Source organism: Paroedura picta, chromosome 3 (genome assembly GCF_049243985.1).
Source record: "Paroedura picta isolate Pp20150507F chromosome 3, Ppicta_v3.0, whole genome shotgun sequence".
Taxonomy (NCBI): domain Eukaryota; kingdom Metazoa; phylum Chordata; class Lepidosauria; order Squamata; family Gekkonidae; genus Paroedura; species Paroedura picta.
Window position 1 is genome coordinate 131002142 of NC_135371.1, and position 20102 is coordinate 131022243.

At 46.3% G+C, this 20102-nt stretch overlaps 1 protein-coding gene across 7 annotated transcripts in view; it reads right to left on the minus strand.

The window, feature by feature from the left end:
- Window positions 1-20102, minus strand: part of TMEM94 (transmembrane protein 94) — a 121865-nt gene that overhangs the window by 6687 nt on the left and 95076 nt on the right. For all 7 annotated transcript variants that reach the window (XM_077327843.1, XM_077327844.1, XM_077327841.1 and 4 more), the window contains 10 exons: window positions 19973-20088; window positions 16867-16966; window positions 16614-16722; window positions 11765-11954; window positions 10903-10980; window positions 10268-10353; window positions 7676-7757; window positions 4641-4795; window positions 2496-2590; window positions 463-556 (listed from right to left, as the gene is read on the minus strand). In XM_077327843.1, the coding sequence (XP_077183958.1) occupies window positions 463-556; window positions 2496-2590; window positions 4641-4795; window positions 7676-7757; window positions 10268-10353; window positions 10903-10980; window positions 11765-11954; window positions 16614-16722; window positions 16867-16966; window positions 19973-20088 (1105 nt within the window). The remainder of the gene's footprint in view (window positions 1-462; window positions 557-2495; window positions 2591-4640; window positions 4796-7675; window positions 7758-10267; window positions 10354-10902; window positions 10981-11764; window positions 11955-16613; window positions 16723-16866; window positions 16967-19972; window positions 20089-20102) is intronic.

Below are 20102 nucleotides of genomic sequence, written 5' to 3' on the forward strand. Positions count from 1 at the left end.
TTGGGCCCCTCCTTTTCACATTTTTCAGTCTGTGACCTCCTTCAAATGTTCCACGGCCCCTCCCGGGGGGGGGGGGTATGGTCCCTGTTAAGAATGGCCTAAGGCAGTGAGCATGCAGGCACAAATGGGCAGGATCCACAAGATGACAATTTCCTCATTGCAAAATCAGGAACATTAGAGTTCAATATTTAGAGGTTAGACAGCAAAGCCAGAGAAGAGAAGGCAAGCCCCAAGGCTGTACGAAAAGAGGTATGGGAAGCCGGAGGGAGATAGGTAAGGCAGTGGTGAAGAATGACTGAAGACTAAGAGACCTGGAAGGAAAAGGGGAAATGGGTGGGGAAAAGAAGGAAGGGGGAATGGGGAGGGGGGATGAACTGTCTGTTATGGAGCAAGGAAGTGGACTGGCACGAATGAAGAGATCCAGCACCATGCTCTTCTGAAAAACCAGAAGGCAATACTCACACAACTACCACAGTCAAGGTCCACCAGATGTTAGTGAAAGGGCTTTTCTTCCACAGCGGTTTGGTCCGATGGACATGGGTGACAGATATAAACACTGGGAAGGAAAAACAGTTATTGTACTTTTATCTGCAGCCTTACTGTAGACCTACCAGAGACTCTCTACCATTGTGCAGACAGAATGGTGCCCAAGACAACAGTTCTCAAGGCTGTCCCTACTGAACTGTCAGCTCAGCAGTCCAGAACATAGACCGGGCCACTGGCTATGCTCAATTGCACCAGCCTCTTGCCTACACTATGGGAGTCATGTCAACTGAAATTCTCAACAAGAAATAGTCTTGTTTTCTAATGCACTTAATCTTGAAACCACTATTTGGGCAAATTACGCACTCAATTGTATTTTTGGGGAAGAATTCATAGGCAAGTGGCTTTTCCTTTTTGGACATTGTCCCCTATATAGTTTTCCCAAAGCACAGTCAGTTGCCTCTTATAGTTTACCTTCTGTTTTAAAAACACTCGGGTGGGATACTTCTTCCACATCTATGCATTTTTGACATTTAGATGTTTTTGACTGAGAGAACTGTGTTAAGAACAATGGATAGATATAGCCCTTCATGACAACCACAAACAAAACAAACAAAAACTTTTGGTTTGGGATGAAAATATATCTAAATACAACAGATTATTCACTTGTTCTTTATCTCCCTGGAACACACCCACGATTCATTTCTATGATTGCACTGACAACCAGTTAAAGCAAACACATTGCTTTACACCTACCCTGTGAAATTACATTTACAAGGCAATTAACGATTGTTAATGTACTTAACAGCAATACTACTACACACAACTCATTTGTATCATTGGAGTTCAAACAATAAGTCTTTCTAGCCAGCCAGAAAATAGCCACAATCTCACATAAATAGAATGATGTGATAGAAAAATAGTGATAGAAAATAAACGGAGGGTAACACCTGAAGTCATGAGATCTCCTTCATTGAAAGAGGGAATGGAATGAATGACTTGGGTCCTAGCCATTAAGATGGTCTGGCAAACAGAATGAGGTAGTTTCCACAGCTGGCATATTTTAGAAGACTACTAAGTCTGCTGGACAGGTAAAACAATGGGTTGCTTGGATCATTCTCCCACATGGCAGTCTTCAAGCAAAGGCTGGATACACACTTTTCTTGGATGCTTTAGGATGCTTAGGGCCGATCCTGCGTTGAGCAGGGGGTTGGACTAGATGGCCTGTATGGCCCCTTCCAACTCTATGATTCTATGATTCTATGTCTGTCAAAATATCTGTGGAATTTGACACTGGTGCTCCATGAATGCCACTCTAGATAGGTTCTTTGGCCTTAAAGAAAGCAATCACCAGTTGTGCATTTGTGTAGAACGTGATCATGGTGTGAGGGAAGTGGGGGAGTTAATTCTTCATCTCATGGTGCCATTGTTCTGCCTGCAAATGGCCTTCTCCCCATCCCATCCCTGCTTTGTCTCATTAGAGGGAAAAGAGGCAGGTATTCATACAGTGCTGAACAAAGGGGAGTTTCTAGTCAGAAGAAAGCCAAAAAAATCTCTCCCAGGGAATTCTGGCCCTGATCCATATGGGAGGCTCCTTGTGACTAATTTCTGGGGCAAATCAGATAGCTGGAGTTCCAGTCATGGGCACACTGAGTTCAGCCCCACAAATGTGCAAGGCCCAGTCCTAACCACCAATATGTTTCATGGACCCTCGTCATCATTTTCTGGCTCGGTATGTAAGCAGTCTTTAATTTTTATTCCACCCTCACCCAAGAGCTTCATGTGGCATACATGGTTCATCCTCTTCTACTTTATGCTCCTAATAATCCTGCAAGGAAGGTGAGGCTGAGGAAGAACGGGCCCAATCTCAGCCAATGAGCTTTCGGGATGCATCAGAATCTGAATGGGAGTCTCTCTAGCCTCAGTCAAACAGCAGGTGGCTTTACTACATCATCTCCTGTGTGGAGGTCTTGCCCCAAATGGTAAGTAATAAAATAAATGAAATCACTTACCGGTATGTAAGACGATCATTCCAGCAGTGAATTTCTGAGACAGAAGAAGAACGTTGGAAAATGACTGAAACCAATCAGGAGCCCCTTTCACATGACTGGAAGAATTAAAAACAAAAAGGCACAGGGCATTCCACTGGGCGTTAAAAATAAGTACGATTACCCCATCTGAACTGGAACAGCAAAGGAGCTAGCTAGCTCTTGAAGGCTCTGGAATTCTGGAAAAGGACATTTTTTGCAATGGTGGAAAAGAATATAGAGGCTTGTTCAATCCACAAACATATATTTGGAAGATTTATATTCTGCCTTTCAGCCTGATCAGAGCCAATAATGGAACTATGAGTGAAATAGGCAACTCTGTAGCAGACCCGCACAAGCCCTTTACTGGTTACTGCCCCCACCCCAGTCCCAACAGCTGGAAGTGAAGAGAGGTAGCCATATGCTACCAGTTACTTGACCCAGGAGTTGCCCACAATCGCCACACAAATCTGTTGCAGCAATGGACAAAGAGGGTGCAGAAAAGAAAGAACAGGATGAAAAAGTCCATATCCTGCCAAGCTTGGAGACCTGTATTGCAATGAGTGTCTTGCCAACTGGACAAAGGTAAGAGGTGTGCATTTGGCTAAAACAAGCTGAAAAATACCCCAAAAACATATTACCAGTATTTTTTAGATATTATTTAACTGTATTACAGATTCTCTTATCTGATCAGCTACCAGTATAGCTGAGCCCAAATAAAAACCAATTTTTGGGGACGGGTTTATTTGGGGATATTCAACTATACTATCAGCTCTCAGCTCCCATCACCCCAGCTGATCCTCTCAGGTCTGCATGCAGTGGAGGGAGACCTCCCTGCTGTAAGCAGATACTGGGGGACAGCTTCTCCTGCTACATGGTCTAAAACCACACTTAAACCTAATACTTGAGGAGAAAGACATTGGAGCCAAAAAAAAAAAGGCTACAAATGTTAGGGCCATTCCGCAGTCTATAAATTTAGCATCATATAGCAGACGCTATATTCCGAGTGCTCTGCATGATGTTGCCAACCTCCCGTGTCTGGCCAGCAAACTACTCACGATATCCACCATTTTAAAGTGCAAGGTGAATTCCAAAATGTGGATTCACCAACTTAAAAAGTGCTTTCCTCTAGCAGACAATCAGCAAACTACATACACAAGAAATGTATGGAGGCAAAAAAGCGCTATCTCCTCCTCCAATGTCCCGTCCTCGCACCTCCTCCCTCTCGCTTCTTCTGGGGACTGGATTTTTTTTAAGGCGAACTGCCTGGAGCAACAAATAGGCGTACAAGCATGCAGGCAAAGCCAAAAATATTTTTTCCAAAAGTTAAAACACAAACCATGCCTCTCTAAAGTCCCCTCCCCAAAAATCAGGAATGAGATTAATTTTTAAAAGACTCAGGACTCATGATTTCATAAGGGGTGATGTTCAAAAAGCACTATGCATCTATGATTAGATGCAAAGACCTTTAAACAGAGAACTATTAATTTAAAAAATTAGCAGGCATCGCGGGACATTTAAAGAAAGGAGAAAGGGTATTGGCTGCCTGGCTTGATTGACAGGTGGAAGAGAGTTGCATATAAACCACGTTGCTCTCGTCTGCCATTTCCAGCAGCGCTTGTGTAGGGTGAGATGCGCGAAAAGGTGGCAGACTACAGTGAGACACCAAGAAGGTATGGCTGGATGTGATAATATTTAGCGCTATGCCATTCAGTTGGTGTAACACTATTTTTAGCAATGTGCGGAAATGCCCTTAGAATTCAAACGTGCAACCTCAATTTGGGGGGGGGGGTTAACTTGAAGTATGCTGATCACTTCCACTTGGAAGAAGAACTGAAGAAGATCTGAGGCTGACATCAGTTCCCCTTTGTCTGGGGCTCACAGCTTATTGCCCTACATGAACTCTGCTAGCAGAACCGACCTTCTAACTCATCACCTGCTTCAGGTACACCAATGGCCTGTTACGTATCTCTGTTTAAGTTAAACATTTTGTGCATATTTGTTGTGCAAGTCATTTCTAAGTGCTGGGGGGAACATCTGGGTAAAAATACTTAAATAATAAAGCCCAGATTTAAATCACAACACCTAGGAACTCTGGTACAGAAGGATACCTTAACTCTTTCTTCTTACCTGTTCTGCATGATTGAGGTGCAGCCTGTGACATTGAAGGCAGAGGAGTTGAAGTTTGCACAGTAGTCTTGCAACATATAGCCAAAGCAAGCCAAGCAGGAACAGATGGTAAGGCTGAATTTCAGTAGAAAGCAGAGCAGGAAGTAGTGCTGGGTCTATGAACAGTACCAAGAAGATCACAGTTATTTACAGAATTGGAAGGAATTTGCCCCCACAGGACTTGCCCAGGGCCCTCACACTCAACTGTTCTAGCAGTGATAGCCTGTGTATGGAAGCACTACCAGAAGCAGCCTCTCACAGGCCCAAACTAGAGGGCACAAGATATGTGGCTCCTGCTGACCCACATGTCTAGCCTCCATCTCCCCAGGTTATCAATCTGGAATCATCATACCAGTTGTGAAGGGGGGAAAGCTTCTGCCTGCATTCCTCTCTTCTTCTCACAACATAAGCTATTTCACCTGGGAAAGTGCCTGAGAGCAGCAAAGATCCTGTGAGTGATGTCCTTTTTACCTCAGGCACACCCTCCCACCCTAACATTTATCCTAAGTTTAAGGGATGGTATATATGTCCCCCTTCTCTGTCTTCCCCCTCAGACAAAACTTGCCTTTTAAAAAGCCTTTCCCAGTTGACAGAGAAAGCAGACCACATTGCATCTAGACAGAGTGAGAAGGAACTCCAAGAAAGGCCTCACTTGGAGTACTGTGTTCAGTTTTGGGCACCCCAGTTGAAGAGGGATGTAGACAAACTGGAACGTGTCCAGAGGAGGGCAACAAAGATGGTGAGGAGTTTGGAGACCAAGGCATATGAAGAAAGGTTGGGGGAGCTTGGTCTGTTTAGCCTGGAGAGGAGATGACTGAGAGGGGATCTGATGACCATCTTCAAGTATTTAAAAGGGTGGAGCAGAGTTGTTCTCTCTTGCCCCGGAGGAATGGGCCAGAACCAATGGGATGAAGAAGAAGAAGAAGAGTTGGTTCTTATATGCCGCTTTTCCCTACCTGAAGGAGGCTCAAAGCGGCTTACAGTCGCCTTCCCATTCCTCCCCCCACAACAGACACCCTGTGGGGTGGGTGAGGCTGAGAGAGCCCTGATATCACTGCCCGGTCAGAACAGTTTTATCAGTGCTGTGAGGAGCCCAAGGTCACCCAGCTGGCTGCATGTTGGGGAGTGCAGAATCGAACCTGGCTTGCCAGATTAGAAGTCCGCACTCCTAACCACTACACCAAACTGGCCCTTTTGAAATTAATTCAAAAGGAATTCCATCTAAACATCAGTTGAAGCGGTTTCTCAGTGGAACAGGCTTCCTCAGGACGTGGTAGGTTCTCCATCTTTGGAAATTTTTAAACAGAGGCTGGATAGCCATCTGACGGAGAGGCTGATTCTGTGAAGGCTCAAGGGGGTGGCAGGTTACAGTGGATGAGCGATATTGTTGTGAGTGTCCTGCATAGTGCAGGGGGTTGGACTAGATGACCCATGTGGTCCCTTCCAACTCTATGATTCTATGAACCCTCCCACCCCCACCCCCAATATTAATGGCACACTTGAGAAGCCTGAATTTTCTTTATTTGTTTAAGAAAGAGCAGGAAGAAAGGAAGAGGAACTGGGTTTTATACATTTGTTTTTACTACCCAAAGGAGTCTCAAAGAGGTTAACATTGCCTACCCCCCCCCCAGAGACACTGTGAGGTACCCAGAGGGGGCTGAGAGAGTTCTTGAGAAAACTGTGAGAGGCTCAAGGTCACCCAACTGGCTGCATGTGGAGGAAGAGGGGAATCAAACTGCCTCCAGATTACAGGCTGCTGCTCTTAACCACTACACCAAGATGGCTCTCTCAGGAGAGTCTAGCAAAAGACAGGATATGAAGCATCAGTCCAAATTAGACTTAATGGAGGCTGTCTAGCTGCCACTGACTCCTGCCTCCAAGCTGCCTCCTCCAGTAACAAGTAGTAAAATGTGATGCCTGAATGAAATCACTGGAAAGGCCAAGCCCTGGTCACCCAGTAGAGCCATGCAATTCATTTGAATAGCCCTACCTGAGCAAGCAGAGGCGTGACCTAACCAGCCGTGGATGACTTCTCCCCAATGAAGTAGAATGAGAAGGATGGCATCAAGTCACACACCACCTTTTACTAGATGCTACCAGGGAGATGCAGGTCAGGACAGAGGTCAGTGGCATCCATGCCCTGCCCTGATCATCTTATTTGGACCTCTGTTGCATGGCAGGAGAGTTAAAGATATGGACAAATCACCAGCCGTGTAAATAACAGGGTTCTTGTTTTTCTTAGAGCCTCTTGTGGCGCAGTGTGGTAAGGCAGCCGTCTGAAAGCTCTGCCCATGAGGCTGAGAGTTCAATCCCAGCAGCCGGCTCAAGGTTGACTCAGCCTTCCATCCTTCCGAGGTCGGTAAAATGAGTACCCAGCTTGCTGGGGGGTAAACGGTCATGACTGGGGAAGGCACTGGCAAACCACCCCGTATTGAGTCTGCCATGAAAACGCTGGAGGGCGTCACCCTAAGGGTAAACATGACTCAGTGCTTGCACAGGGGATACCTTTACCTTTACCGTTTTTCTCAAACAACACATCCTGAAGAATCTACACATCTCCCTACACAACAATTACACCAAGCTGAGCTTGTCTGTACTTTGTGGAAGCAACCGGCTAACTTATACAGCGCTCCCTTCCCACAGAGGCATGAAGGAAAGCCTTACCTCAGCTTGCTGAAAAGAGAACACCTACAGCTTCCCATTTTTCCCAGCCAAGAGCTGAGCTGACTCTCTTGCTACAGAGCAGGAGGTGGTAGACCACAACTTCTGGCCCAGAGGCTAAAGACTCAAAGGCAGCAAGCTAAATTGTAGACTGTTAAAGAGGTCTTGACCCTGTTCCAGGATGCTTTTGCAGATGGCAAGAAAGTGACTTGAACACCCTTGCAGCAGTATTTTCACATACGTGCACTTTGGGATCATATCCATCTAGATGCCTCTTAAAACATCGGATCATTCGTGCACACACAAACACAGAGATAACCAATCCAACTGCTTACCTTCTTAGGAATGGAGGTCAGATTTTTCCCAGTTGCCACAGACATGATGGAACTATGAGGAGGCTTGCCCAAAAGGGAAACACTAGAAGAAACAAAGCTAAAGTTAGCTTTCCAACGCTGTAATTCTATAATCATAAAGCTGACTAGCTGCTTGGATTGCCAGTTCTAGAAATTACCTCAAGCCCAATCTGGAAGCCAAACTTTCTCATACGATTCCTTCCTGAACTGCACCACACTCACCAGGTTCAATTCCTGCCACCTCCAGAGAAAAGACCAAGGTAGTAGGTGAAAGACCTCCCTCCTGAGAGTCTGGATAGCCACTGCCACTCAGACAGCACTGCATGAGACAGCTTCATGTACTAAAGTTCCTTGGCAATAAAACTGAATTGGAATTTGGTTACTGACTTTGGAACCTCCTTGCCTAGTAGCACCATCATAACAGAATTACACTCTCCTACACTCAATAACCTCAATTGACTTGAAAGGGTATAACTCTGTTTAGGATTGGACTGTAAAAGTTCCATATTGTTTCTCTTACTGTTGGCCTCTGGCGGTCCACAAAAGCTGTTGTATTCCAAACAGCACTTCTTGATAGTTGACTCCCTGACATGGTGAATTATTTTTCTACTGCTGCTTTTTATAGTTTTTATGATTTTTTAATAATTGATTATATTTGTGATTTTGCTAGTTGCTACATTTGGGGAATTTTTGTATTGCTCTGTTTAAAAAAATTACTTGTGAGATATCTTTATAGTGGTTTTAACAGAAAAGCCCGGAGTAATTCATCATCCTGCCCCAACATCCCCACCCACAACCCACCTTTTATCCATCAGATCGTATATACAGGGGAAGAGAGAAGTGTGATGGTGCAAGATCAGTTTTAATTTTTAAAATAATATATTATGTTTTAACAAATCAATCCTGACATTCTAGGAAAAAGGACATCTAGGAAATGCAGGGTGTTAATTAAAAGGATAATGGGGAACAAATGAAATCTGGCTAAGATACAAACTTGGAGACCAAAAGATAAGAAGATTTAGTTTGCCATGAAGAGCTTTACAACTACTTGCAAGCATTAGGCCCCTAATGCCTAACCTGCTACTTCATGCTCCTAAATTCTCCTTCTCCACAACATATCAGTCCTTGCAAAAATACACAGGATACTACATTTTGGCATTAAGCCCAGTACTCCTGCAAACAAAAGCAGTTCAATCTATGTCCTAGTCACTCGAATAGGAAAAGATAAGCCGGACACAGAGAGTAGTCGGGGGGGGGGGGGGAGGAATTGTCAAGCTCTTACTGGCTCCTTGTGGGGTTCCCCAGGGCCCGGTTCTTTCTCCCTCACTATGTAACATCTTCACATGCTCTCTAGCGCTGCTATGGACTGGGCTGTCACCGGTATGTGAATGACACCCAGCTCCAGCTCCTCATGGATGGCTACTCGCACTCTCCTCCAGTTACATTTGCCAGATGTTTGGAAGCCGCTGCTGGATGGATAGAGCAGAGTCGCCTGAAACTCAACCCCACCAAAACAGAGGTCCTGTGGCTGGGCAGGAAAAGCGCTTGCCCACCTTGGCTGGGGCACAGCTTGACATCTTATCCTCAGCACGGAATTTGGGCCCTTACAAAAGCACCTTGGAGGACTCATATCCAGACGGTGCTGAGGTAGATGCATTGGTTGCCAGTTCTGACCCGGATCAAGTTCAAGGTTTTGGTTCTGACCTTTAAGTCTAATAATAAGTTAATAATACACTTTAGTAGAACAGTGATCTCAGACATGGTGCCGAAGAGATCCACGGCAGCCACCTATATTTTTCTTGGCTCTCACTTGTTTCTCCGCTGCCAGAGAAGGCCCACCAAGCAATTCAGGCTAACATATCAGCTGCTCGGCATGCCTTAAAAATGCCTCCCCCCATCCCCTGCTTTCTCAGACATCCCCCTGAGAAGGCAGGGGAGAAAGTGCATGCCAAGCAGTTGATGTGTCAGGCCCTTTAAATGCCAGGGAAGGGTGGTTTAGACCCTTTTGGATTTGGCTGAATTGACTTGGGTCAAACTGGAAACTGTCTTAATTTTTTTGTCTCGTGCACATGCTTAATCAAAAACCCTTCAGCGTCCATTTTGCAGAGACACCCATTAGCTGATGACAAATTTCCATAAGTGCCCACAGGCTCAACAAGGCTACAAAACCCTGTAGCATAGAGACTTCCCAATCATTCTTAAAAATCATTGGAGTCATGTACTTCAGAATCACAGGCCCGATGGGTAATATGTGGAAATTTTAGCACCTTAATTCTCACATGGAGAGCTGCTAGAAATAATTCCTCAGGGCAGCAACTCCACACTGAGTTTGTAACATGCAAATTCTGCACAGGAATTGCCTTTCTTGTACAGAGACTCTCAAGGGTACAAACTCTCTTTAGGGTAGGGCTGATCCTCATAGTCTCCCATGCATTACAGCCTCAAAGCAGCTACCACAAGAAAACGCTTCCAGAAGCCTCCTGCACAGCGGCTGTAGTCTTAATTTCCCCTGGGGGAAGCTCAAGCCCCTATGCCCAGCCCCTCACGAATCCCCGGAGAAAGACGCTCGCTCACCTGAGCAGTGGGTAGCAGAAGCAGGAGAGCCACAAGATATCCGTAGTGCTGAGAATAGGGGGCAGCTGCACCAGGCAAGAGAGAAACTGAGCAAACACAGGAAGAGGCAGGATTAGCAGCAGGACTGGAAGACCAAGTAGTGTCCGGCCTGCCTGATAGCAACAGACTGGCAGCTGAAGAACGGAGGGGGAAATGGGCAGCTGCTGCTATGCTCAGAATACATTCTTCTATCGGAACTGATTCGTGCAGGGCCTGATGTTAGGAGGGGAAAATATCTGCAGAGAGAAACAAGTCTCTCTGAGGCTGCCATTCTTAACCACTACACCAGGGGTAGTCAAAGTGCGGCCCTCCAGATGTCCATGGACTACAATTCCCATGAGCCCCTGCCAGGGGCTCATGGGAATTGTAGTCCATGGACATCTGGAGGGCCGCACTTTGACTACCCCTGCACTACACCATGCTGGCTCTCAAGCAGGGGATGGGGCTAGATGGCCTGTATGGCTCCTTCCAACTCTACGATCCTATGAAATACTGCAGAGGAGGGTGGGGGGAGGGAGGGGAGAATGTCGTGGTCTTTCCTTTTTCCCAAACTGAGTTGCCCTCTCCGCTTCCAGAAGCCAACCAGAGCCACTCACCTGGATGATGACCAGGGCCAGCTGGCACTGCAGGAGGAAGAGGAAGCACTTGCGGATGCCGTAGGTGACGTGCCGGGCCTGGAAGGAAGGACATGTGGTGGGGATGGGATGCCAGAGGAGAGCCCAGGGGGAGCCCTAGCACCTATGCAGCGTGCAGGCGTTTCCACAGAGACACGTGTATAATTAGGGCCATCGCATTCAATTTGCTGGTGGCCAGCTGGCACTTTACTCATGTGTCTAGAAATATCAGAACAAATTTAGAGTCCAGGAGCACCTTCAAGGCCAACAATGTGTCATTCAAGGTATAAGCTCTCATGTGCACACACACTTCCTCAGATACACTGAAACAGAATATCCTTGCCCAATACATATAGGTAGAGAGGGGGGGATTTAATTGCCAGTTGAGATTGTGTGATAGTATCTGGGATTGGATAAGGGAGTAATCAAGATCAGTGAATTGCCGCAAAGGTATTAACATGTTTACAGTTTGGAAAAGGGACCACTGTTCTGCCCTTCTGCCTCTCAGCAGTAGCATCCTCACGCAGCATTGCAGCCCAAGGTTCCCAGGGGACTGATGGGAGGGCTCCTGAACCAAAGTACACTTGGGATGAGTGGGTTCAGGAGGTTTGAAATAAGGATGGGCAGTGACATCTCTAAGCACCCCTGTGAGAAAGATCAGCAGGTATTCAGGATAATGGCTGTAAAAATTGAACCAAGAGCTTCTGTTCTCCTGGTTGGCTTCAAACCGTTTTTGCCAGCTTTCCAACCAGACTTAAATGGCTGCTCTCACAGCGAAGCGGCTTGTGGTCTCGGGTGGGTGACATAACCATTCTATGATCACTCAAGCCGAAAGAGGGCTCACCTGCTCTATGAGCCGTATGATCCCAATAGTTTCTTCAGGACAAATGGACAGGGAGCAAGACAAGCTGTTCAGCTGGCCGGACAGCTGAAGAGGGGTTAACTCATCAGAAATCCGGGTCATGTTTGTGCTGGTGGCATAGCCAAACGTCTCCCAGGAGCAGCGGGAAGGATAAAGAGGATCCAGGGCTACGCTGTAGAGACAACAGCATACAAGTTAGAGGAAAGTACACCTGAAAGGTCAACGAGCCAGGACGTGTGGCTTTGTACACAAAACACAAAGTTACTCAAAACACCAAACAGAGCTGAGGATTTTGTGGTCTGCAGGCCACTGCTGATTGACAGGATTACTTCTCAACTCTACGACTACACAATCCGATCTATAGTCTGCTCCTATATGGAATATTTTCCTTCTATCAGTAGCGCGAGACCTACCTTTTCAGGGACTGAGGCAGGCAGTCCGACCCTAAGCATTTTACTCCTCTGGGTCCAAGAGAGCTTACATTAAAGAGCCTGATCATCAGACTGCAGACCACAGCTGCCTCTCACTGATCCAAAGGCAGGCATGCTGGGACTTCTTTCAGAGTGGCACCTCAACAGTTACTGCCAGAGAATCTCTGGACTGCTCCCCCAGCTGCACCGGCTCTAGATTGGAGACTGAATCAGGTTCAAGGTTCTGCTTCTCACTTTCAAAGCCATAAGAGTCTGGGATCCTTGTATCGATTATTATTATTATTATTATTATTATTATTATTATTATTATTATTATTATTATTATTATTATTATTATTATATTTATTTCCCGCCTCTCCCGACAGGCTCGAGGCGGGTCACAACAACTAACCCCATTAAAATTCCCATTAAAACATCAATCTACTAACATGACGGCTAAAAATCCCATCCCTCCCCCAATTATCAAAGAGGTGAAGAGGAAAGGTTGGGGGAGTAGTGTACACTCCAACTCCTGGTGGGGGGGGGGAGCGATGTCCCTGATTCGCTGACCCCAGCCTCAACCATAGACCTGGTGGAAGAGCTCCGTTTTACAGGCCCTGCGGAAAGCTGACAAATCCCGATGGGACCACCTCTTCCCCAAGGCCCCTCCAAAGAGTCTTGAGATGGAGAAATCAAAATCTGCTCAGGGCCCCTGGCCCTAAAGAGATAAAACTGGCCTCATCCAAGGCTAGGGCTTTTTCGATCTTGGCCCTAGCCTGGTGGAATGTTCTTTCTAGTGAGATCAGGGCCCTCTGGGACTTTAAATGCTTCCAGAGGTCCTATAAGACAGAGCTGTTCTGCCAGGCCCACGGTTGAGTCCAGGAAATAGTATCCAACAGACGCTGTCCTCCCTGCTTGAGAACCATCCAGTCAATGGGGTTTCTTGTCAGCCCTGGAAGGGTTTCCCAAATGGGAGGACATTAATTAATTTTAAATATATTTTTAAAATTTGTTAATCATTTACACGATGTCGACCCATCATCTCTCTTAAAATGGCCAATGATGGGCCTGGAGGGGGTGGGAAGGGGAGGGGCCCTGGGTAGGCATGCACACAGCTATGCATCCCAACCATATTCTGCACAATCCCACCACTTCTGTTTTGTTTTTTTTAAGCCTGAAGAAGGTTTCAGGAGCTTCTCCATGGTAACAAGGTTGAGAAAGGCTGGTCTAAGGAGATAAGTCAGGATATAAATAGTTTAAATAAACAGACCAGATAAGGAGCTTAAATGGAACTTGCTACTGAAGCACATTTTCAGTGAAAGTGCTATCTCCAGTGAATGTGCAGCCCAGGATGGAGGCACTTCTGTCTCCTCCAAGCTACATGCACCAGAAGTGAGAGCAGACCACTGAGAACCCAGAACAACAGTCAGAGCATCTTCAGGCCTGCAAGCACAGCTGGCTTATCCACTAGGCACAGCTGGCACAGTGCCTAGGGCCCACAAAAATCTATTAAATTTTGCCTAAAACAGGAAAAAAACATTCAAGTATTTAAAGCTACAAATACAAATATAAGCATCGATTTTATTATCATGGTAGAGGCCCGTGAAAGTCATAATGTGGCCATGCCTGCAAGCAGCCCCAGAAGCAAAATAGTCCTAAGGAAGTACTGCCTGGGGGCTAGGATGCCATATTTAAACAAGGAACCAAAAACAAAAATCCTCTCTATATGTAAGGCCAATTAGCCCAGCTGGAGCACACAGCAGAGAAGGAAGGCTTGCTGGCCACAGTGCTATATGTTTGTCAGTCAGGCTATTGTGATGACTGGGCAAAGGCTTTTGGGCATGAAGAAGCAGCAACTAAACGGAAATATCCAGAATTCCCGTCATGTCCTTCGAGTATCTGCAAGTCTAAGAATATCTGTCAAACATTTGCAAATCTAATATCTAGCATTTGCAAGTTTGTAAAAGCCTGTGAAGCTACGTACTGTAGGCTGGGCATGGTGCCATGTTTTTAGAAACTGTGCCAAAGAAAGGAAAAGCTGTTTGGATTGTTATTTGCACCTGTCACTTTAATCATTGTCGATTGAATTTGTATGTTGAATATGAACGGATGGCTTTTAATAGAAAAATTTGCACTGATACTGTTAGCATCTATGAGTAACTGTTGGCCTTACATACATAGTGGATTTGTGGTTTTGTTTTTTGTTTTGTATTCTCACTGTGTCCCATTGTTGAGATAAGGATTTTTAATGATGGAGCTTGAGTGGGTGGTACCTATAGAGCATCAGGCAGTTGTGGAGGAGATGGATTATCTAGACCCCTTTCAATCAGCATTCAGAAATAATTTTGGGGCAGAAACAGCCTTGGTGACCCTGACTAATGACCTTCACTGGGAGACTGACAGAGGAGTGCAACTCTTATTGATGCTCTTGGGCCTCCCAGCAGCTTTCAATGACATAAGCCATAGTATCCCCTCTAGAGAGAGTGGCTGGGCAAGGAATAGGGGGCACCATGATTTGGTGGTCCTGCTCTTACCTGACCAGCCAATTCTAAAAGCTGGTGCTGGGGAACTGCTGCTCAGCCCCATGGCATAAATGCTATGGGATCCCAGAGTGTTCCATCTTGTCCCCCAGGCAATTTAACATTTACAAGAGACTGTTGGAAAAATTCATCCTGCAATTTGGAGTGAGATGACACCATTAGGCAGATGATTCCTAGCTCTCTTTCTCCTTAACAGCCAAGCCAGATGGGTCTGTGGAAGCCCTGAATGGGTGGCCAGAGAAGGGAATGGGATGGATGAGGGTCAAAAGGCTGAAGGAAAATCCGAACAAGACTGAGTTGGTGTTGGTCAATGGAGAAGCTGCTCAGTACCTGCAAAGGCAGCCTGCCCTGGAGGGGGTTGTACTCCTCCCTGAAGGAGAAGGTCCATAGCTGGAGGGTGCTACTGGCCTACAGTTGGGGCTCAGCCACCTGTGAGGCACAGAGCACCTTTTTATCAGCTCCAGCTCTTTTGCCAGCAACAGCCACCACTAGCCCTCCCACGCCTTGAGCACACTATTTTAAACTGAGCACTGGGAGGAGTAGGAGAGGCAGTCCTTTGGCCAGTAGCTACTTCCCCAGTAGTGCACTCGGCAGTAAGTTGTCCTTGCGATAACCAGATGCAGGATAGTGGGAGGCACACCTAGGCCAGGTCTCAGAACTGGGAATGGAAGCTGGAAGTCCTGGCCCTCTCTGGGGGCAATTCCAAGAAAGTCCAGGTGGTGGTGGTGGCAGTTGAAACAATAAGAGAGAGAAAAGCCCCTTCAGGTGTGGAGAAAGCCAGGTTGGGGCATGTGCCAGGCGGGGACCTCAGATGGCAAGGCAGAATAGGGCCTGCAGATCAGAGCAAAGCTGTTTCGCCACAAACAGAATTGTGCAAGATGACTGCATCCAACTGTCTTCACTGCCTTTTATCTCAACCAACCCCTGCAATCAAGCTGACCTGCTTTTCTCTCAAAGTGCTTCTCAGCACTTTTCCAGACTCTGGCTTTGCTAGAAGAAAGAGCATAAATATTTATACTTTGATTTCAGCTTGGAAGGGGGGAGGGAAGGGGTTCTTGTGACAGCACAATGGTTTATTCGAGGCCACCCCACAGCAAGTCCAAGGGCTGGTCCAGGCATTGCAAAAAGAGCTGCACATGATGCATATTTCTTTTCCAGACACCCCTTTTCCTTCATGCTTGTCAGTGACCTTTCTCTCAATGTGAAGTATGCATTCTAAGGGGAGATGTGAGTGATCCAGTGTAGAGAGGGCTTTTGTCACATGTATGCCATGGGATTTAAGACACTGAAATACAAGGAATTACAAAGACAGGAGTGATAAACACCCCCCCTACAGTCCATCAGCAGACTGAGGCCCTCAGAATTCTACCAATACTTGAACGCATAGGCAATCAGACAGCAATTGTGCCTGGACTCTGCTTTCAGATATTTGGAAACACTTTAACTTATGAGCAGATCTGCCACCACCGCTGATATATTTTGGTCTCTGGGAAACAACATTGACAGACCCTGGTCTCCCCGCCTGAGAACCCACCCAGCAGAGATAAAACCCTGGGAGCTCTGGCTAACTCCTCAGTAAGGGTCTAAATTGTTAGAGAGGTTGGGTTTTTTTTTTTTTTTCAAAATGTTTTAATAATCAGATGTTCGACTATTTTAGACTTTTTGTTACGCACCCTGAGCCTACTGCGAATAAATAAAGTGGTGGTTGTTATTATTTACTTTTTCCCTTTTTCAAATTCTGTTTAGTTGCTGGATTCGGAGGATGCCCTCCCCTCACTTGTTGTTGTTCTTCTGAAGGGGGGGGGAACGTAACAAAACCGGTCTGGAGTCCCGCCTTCCTCAGAGCCGGAGACCCAGCACCTGGGCCCCGGCCCACCTCACCTGATGTCGCTCTGAAGGAAGAGGCAGTTGTTGCGCAAGTTGGCTGAGCTGCCCAGGCAGCAGGTGACCTCCCCGTATTCTTGCATGATCTTGATCATTTCACACATGGCTGCAAGAGACCAGGAGAAAGAGGGCTTCATCCCACTGACTCCCCTCTAGTTTTCCTCCTGCAGGGTCCCTCCACCCAGAAGTTGAGCATCTCTGTGTGGGGGGAAAAATGAGGCCCAAAAACAAATCCTGACCTCTGACTTACTTTCCGGGGTGCAATCTGTAAACAGGGGGACTAGCAAAGGCACATTGTCGATGTTCTGCAGATGGGGCCTCACCTGATGGATTCCCCGTGGAAGTTTGGCCTGAAGTGAGAGAAGAGTAATTAAAACCGTAAAACAGACATTAGGACCAAGGAGGGCAACGAGGCCATGATCCTATAGATTGCAGCAGACAGGATGATTGAGAAAGAAGAGAAGAGTTGGGGTTTGTACCCCAAATTTCAAAGCGGCTTATAATCGCCTACCCTTCCTCTCCCCACAGCAGGCACCCTGTGAGGTAGGCAGGGCCGAGAGAGCTCTGATAGAAATGCTCTGTGAGAACAGCTTCTAACAGGACTGTGACAAGCCCAAGGCCAGCCAGCTGGCTGCATGTGGAGGAGTGGGGGAATCAAACCTGGCTAGAAGCAGCTGCTCTTTAACCACTACTCCGTGCTGGCTCTTGGGCTGAGCGGCTGTCTCTGACAGGCGTATCCTTGTCTTGGAAGGCAACACGAAGTGACTCTTTCTGGGACATTCTGCTTTGCAATTAGCCACTGGCCATGCATCTGAACAGATGCTGTCTCCTCGTTCTATATGTCAGATCTGGGCATTCCTTATTCTAGAAGCTCCAGTGTAAAGAGAAGTCAGGTGAAGGCTGTAATGCTTTAAAAAAAATCCAAATATAATGTATCATACTAATACCAACACATTCTCTACACAATATCATCCATGGGATGGTCCACAACCACTGCAAAAGGCAAACCTCCATCCAGGCAGATAAAAGGATCAAATTGCAATGAACAGCCAAGCAACTGTATTCCTTTCTTTAAAGCAGGGGTGGTCAAACTGCAGCCCTCCAGATGTCCATGGACAACAATTCCCACGAGCCCCTGCTCTAGTGCAAGTAAAAGAGGCCAGCTTGGAAGTAAGAAACGGAAAGCTTAAAGGCCTTTTTCCGTATGAAGCATCCTGCCAACTAAGACCAACAGAGACCTTACATTTCCCACTCCTTTTGGAACCCTCATTAGGAGCATTCTTATTTTTTTCTGCCATCATTGTTTCTCCAAAAGGAAGAGGAAGAAACCAACTCCAATGGCGTTCCAAATAAAGAATTCTTAAATGTCTTTTTTACTGTTCCTTTTTATTCTGCTATAATACTTGATTCAAACTGGGTATCCAGATAGTGTACCTGTTTTCAAATGCCAATCTTTCCCCAGTGGCCTGTCCCTCTATATATCATCTTCCAATGAGAGCAGTTCATATAATCTAAATCAGGGGTAGTCAAACTGCAGCCCTCCAGATATCCATGGACTACAATTCCTATGAGCCCCTGCCAGCATTCACTGGCAGAGGCTCATGGGAATTATAGTCCATGGACATTTGGAGGGCTACAGTTTGACTACCCCTGATTCTAAACCCTCAAATATATCTTTGTAACAGCAATTCCCAGTATAATCTGGCCATGGGCTCATAGCAAGTATTGGGGATCAGAGTCATTAGAAGCAAGGTCCCCTGGCATCGTTGTTTCTCCAACATGAGGGGTTTTAGGTTTACGCTTTGCTGCTCCTGATCACTGTCCCAAGTTTAATCTGATGTTGTTTTAATGGCTGCTATCTTCTATCTTTGGGTTTCTTGCCATTTTTATACATTTTTTCATCATGCTTAATATTTATTATGCTGTTTACTGCCTTGTTAATTAATTCGAATAGGTAGGGTGATATATTAAGTAAAAGAATCATTTAGAGAGAACAGGGCAAAACTATACTGTTTCTCTCCAAGATTCCTTCCCACCCCCCATATAAACACTCCTCTTCCCTCGGGTATAATTGAGTCAGTGGGCTAGTGGTGCTATTGACCTCCCTTGCCTCTTCTTTGGAAGCATCAGGGATAACAGACAAGATGGGCAATTGCTGAAGCCCTTCACACATTATATTGTCATCATATTTAAGTGAAATCCTCCCTGGTTTGTCGAGTTCTGGGTCTAGGACAGAGCTAACTGCCGAGGTGAAGACCACCTTCCCCCTCCCCACACACACAAAAAAACTTTTTTCTTGCAGAGCACAGGACTGCTGAGAGCCACCCATGGGAGCCATGGAAAAGCATTCTCACTGGGGCAAGTGGGAGAAGGAGCTCGCCAACCCTTAACTAAATGAAAAGCCTCTTTATGAATCCATAATTGCATGCCTTAACCCTCTGCTGAACTAGGAAACATGGCAGCCTCTCTCAAGTCAAACCAAGATTTAAAACAAGTGTTTATACTTGCCTACGGAAGCTTCTAGCCACTGCAGAAGCCCCAGGATTACAGGATTTGTGCCAGGTAAGAGCATCACAGGTATAGTGATTAAAAAGCAGCAGACTCTAATCTGGAGAGCTGGTTTTGATTCTCCACTCCTCCACACACAGTTTGTTGCCCTATTGCTGCCTGTGCCTTTAACAGCTAAGAAAACAACCAGTTCTCTTAGAATTGTCCTTGCAGAGCAGTTCTCTTAGAGCTTTCTCAGGCCGCCTATCTCCCAGGCTTCTGTTGTGGGGAGAGGAAGAGAAATGTGGTTGTAAGCCACTTTGGGACTCCTGCTGGTAGTGAAAAGCACAGCATAAAAAAACAGCTTCTTCAAAATTAGGCAGGTGGGCATCCAGAACCTCCCAAAGGAACCTGGGACTGGGGGATTTTGTACTCTCTGTGTCCTCCACTCCCCCCCTCAGCAGCCTTAGCTTGGTCTGCTTGCACACATTCAGAATATACAGTGTTGTCTGTCTCCCAGTGTTTTCAGACATTGGTACTAACCTTTGCTTTTCCTCCTGACACTTATTTTAATAAGACTCAGTCATGAGCTGCAGTCTCCCATTTATGTCTACTGCAGGAAAGTTTTGAAGAGCAACTTGTACATTTAAATGGCCTTTGAAGCTCCTCAGGACCATAAAATTCCAGGACTCCATAATGTGTAGACAAGTCAATGACCCACTGCCAGGAGGGGTCTGTCTGTTCCTCCTGGATATCACCATTTTTTATTAAAACAACATCCATATTTGATGCCAACAGCCAAAGCGCCAAGTTTGTTACCACAAGGGACTTGGGGCTGTCCAGGCCTCATGATGCCACGCCAACCTCACCCGATTGCAATCTTCCAGGAAGCTGGGGATGTCGCTGTCCGTCGGCTGAAAGCTAATAAGGTCCAAGTGGCCTTCCTCTTCCATCAGCAGAAGCCCCTCCGCATCCTCTCGAGAGACTGGTGAGGAGAAA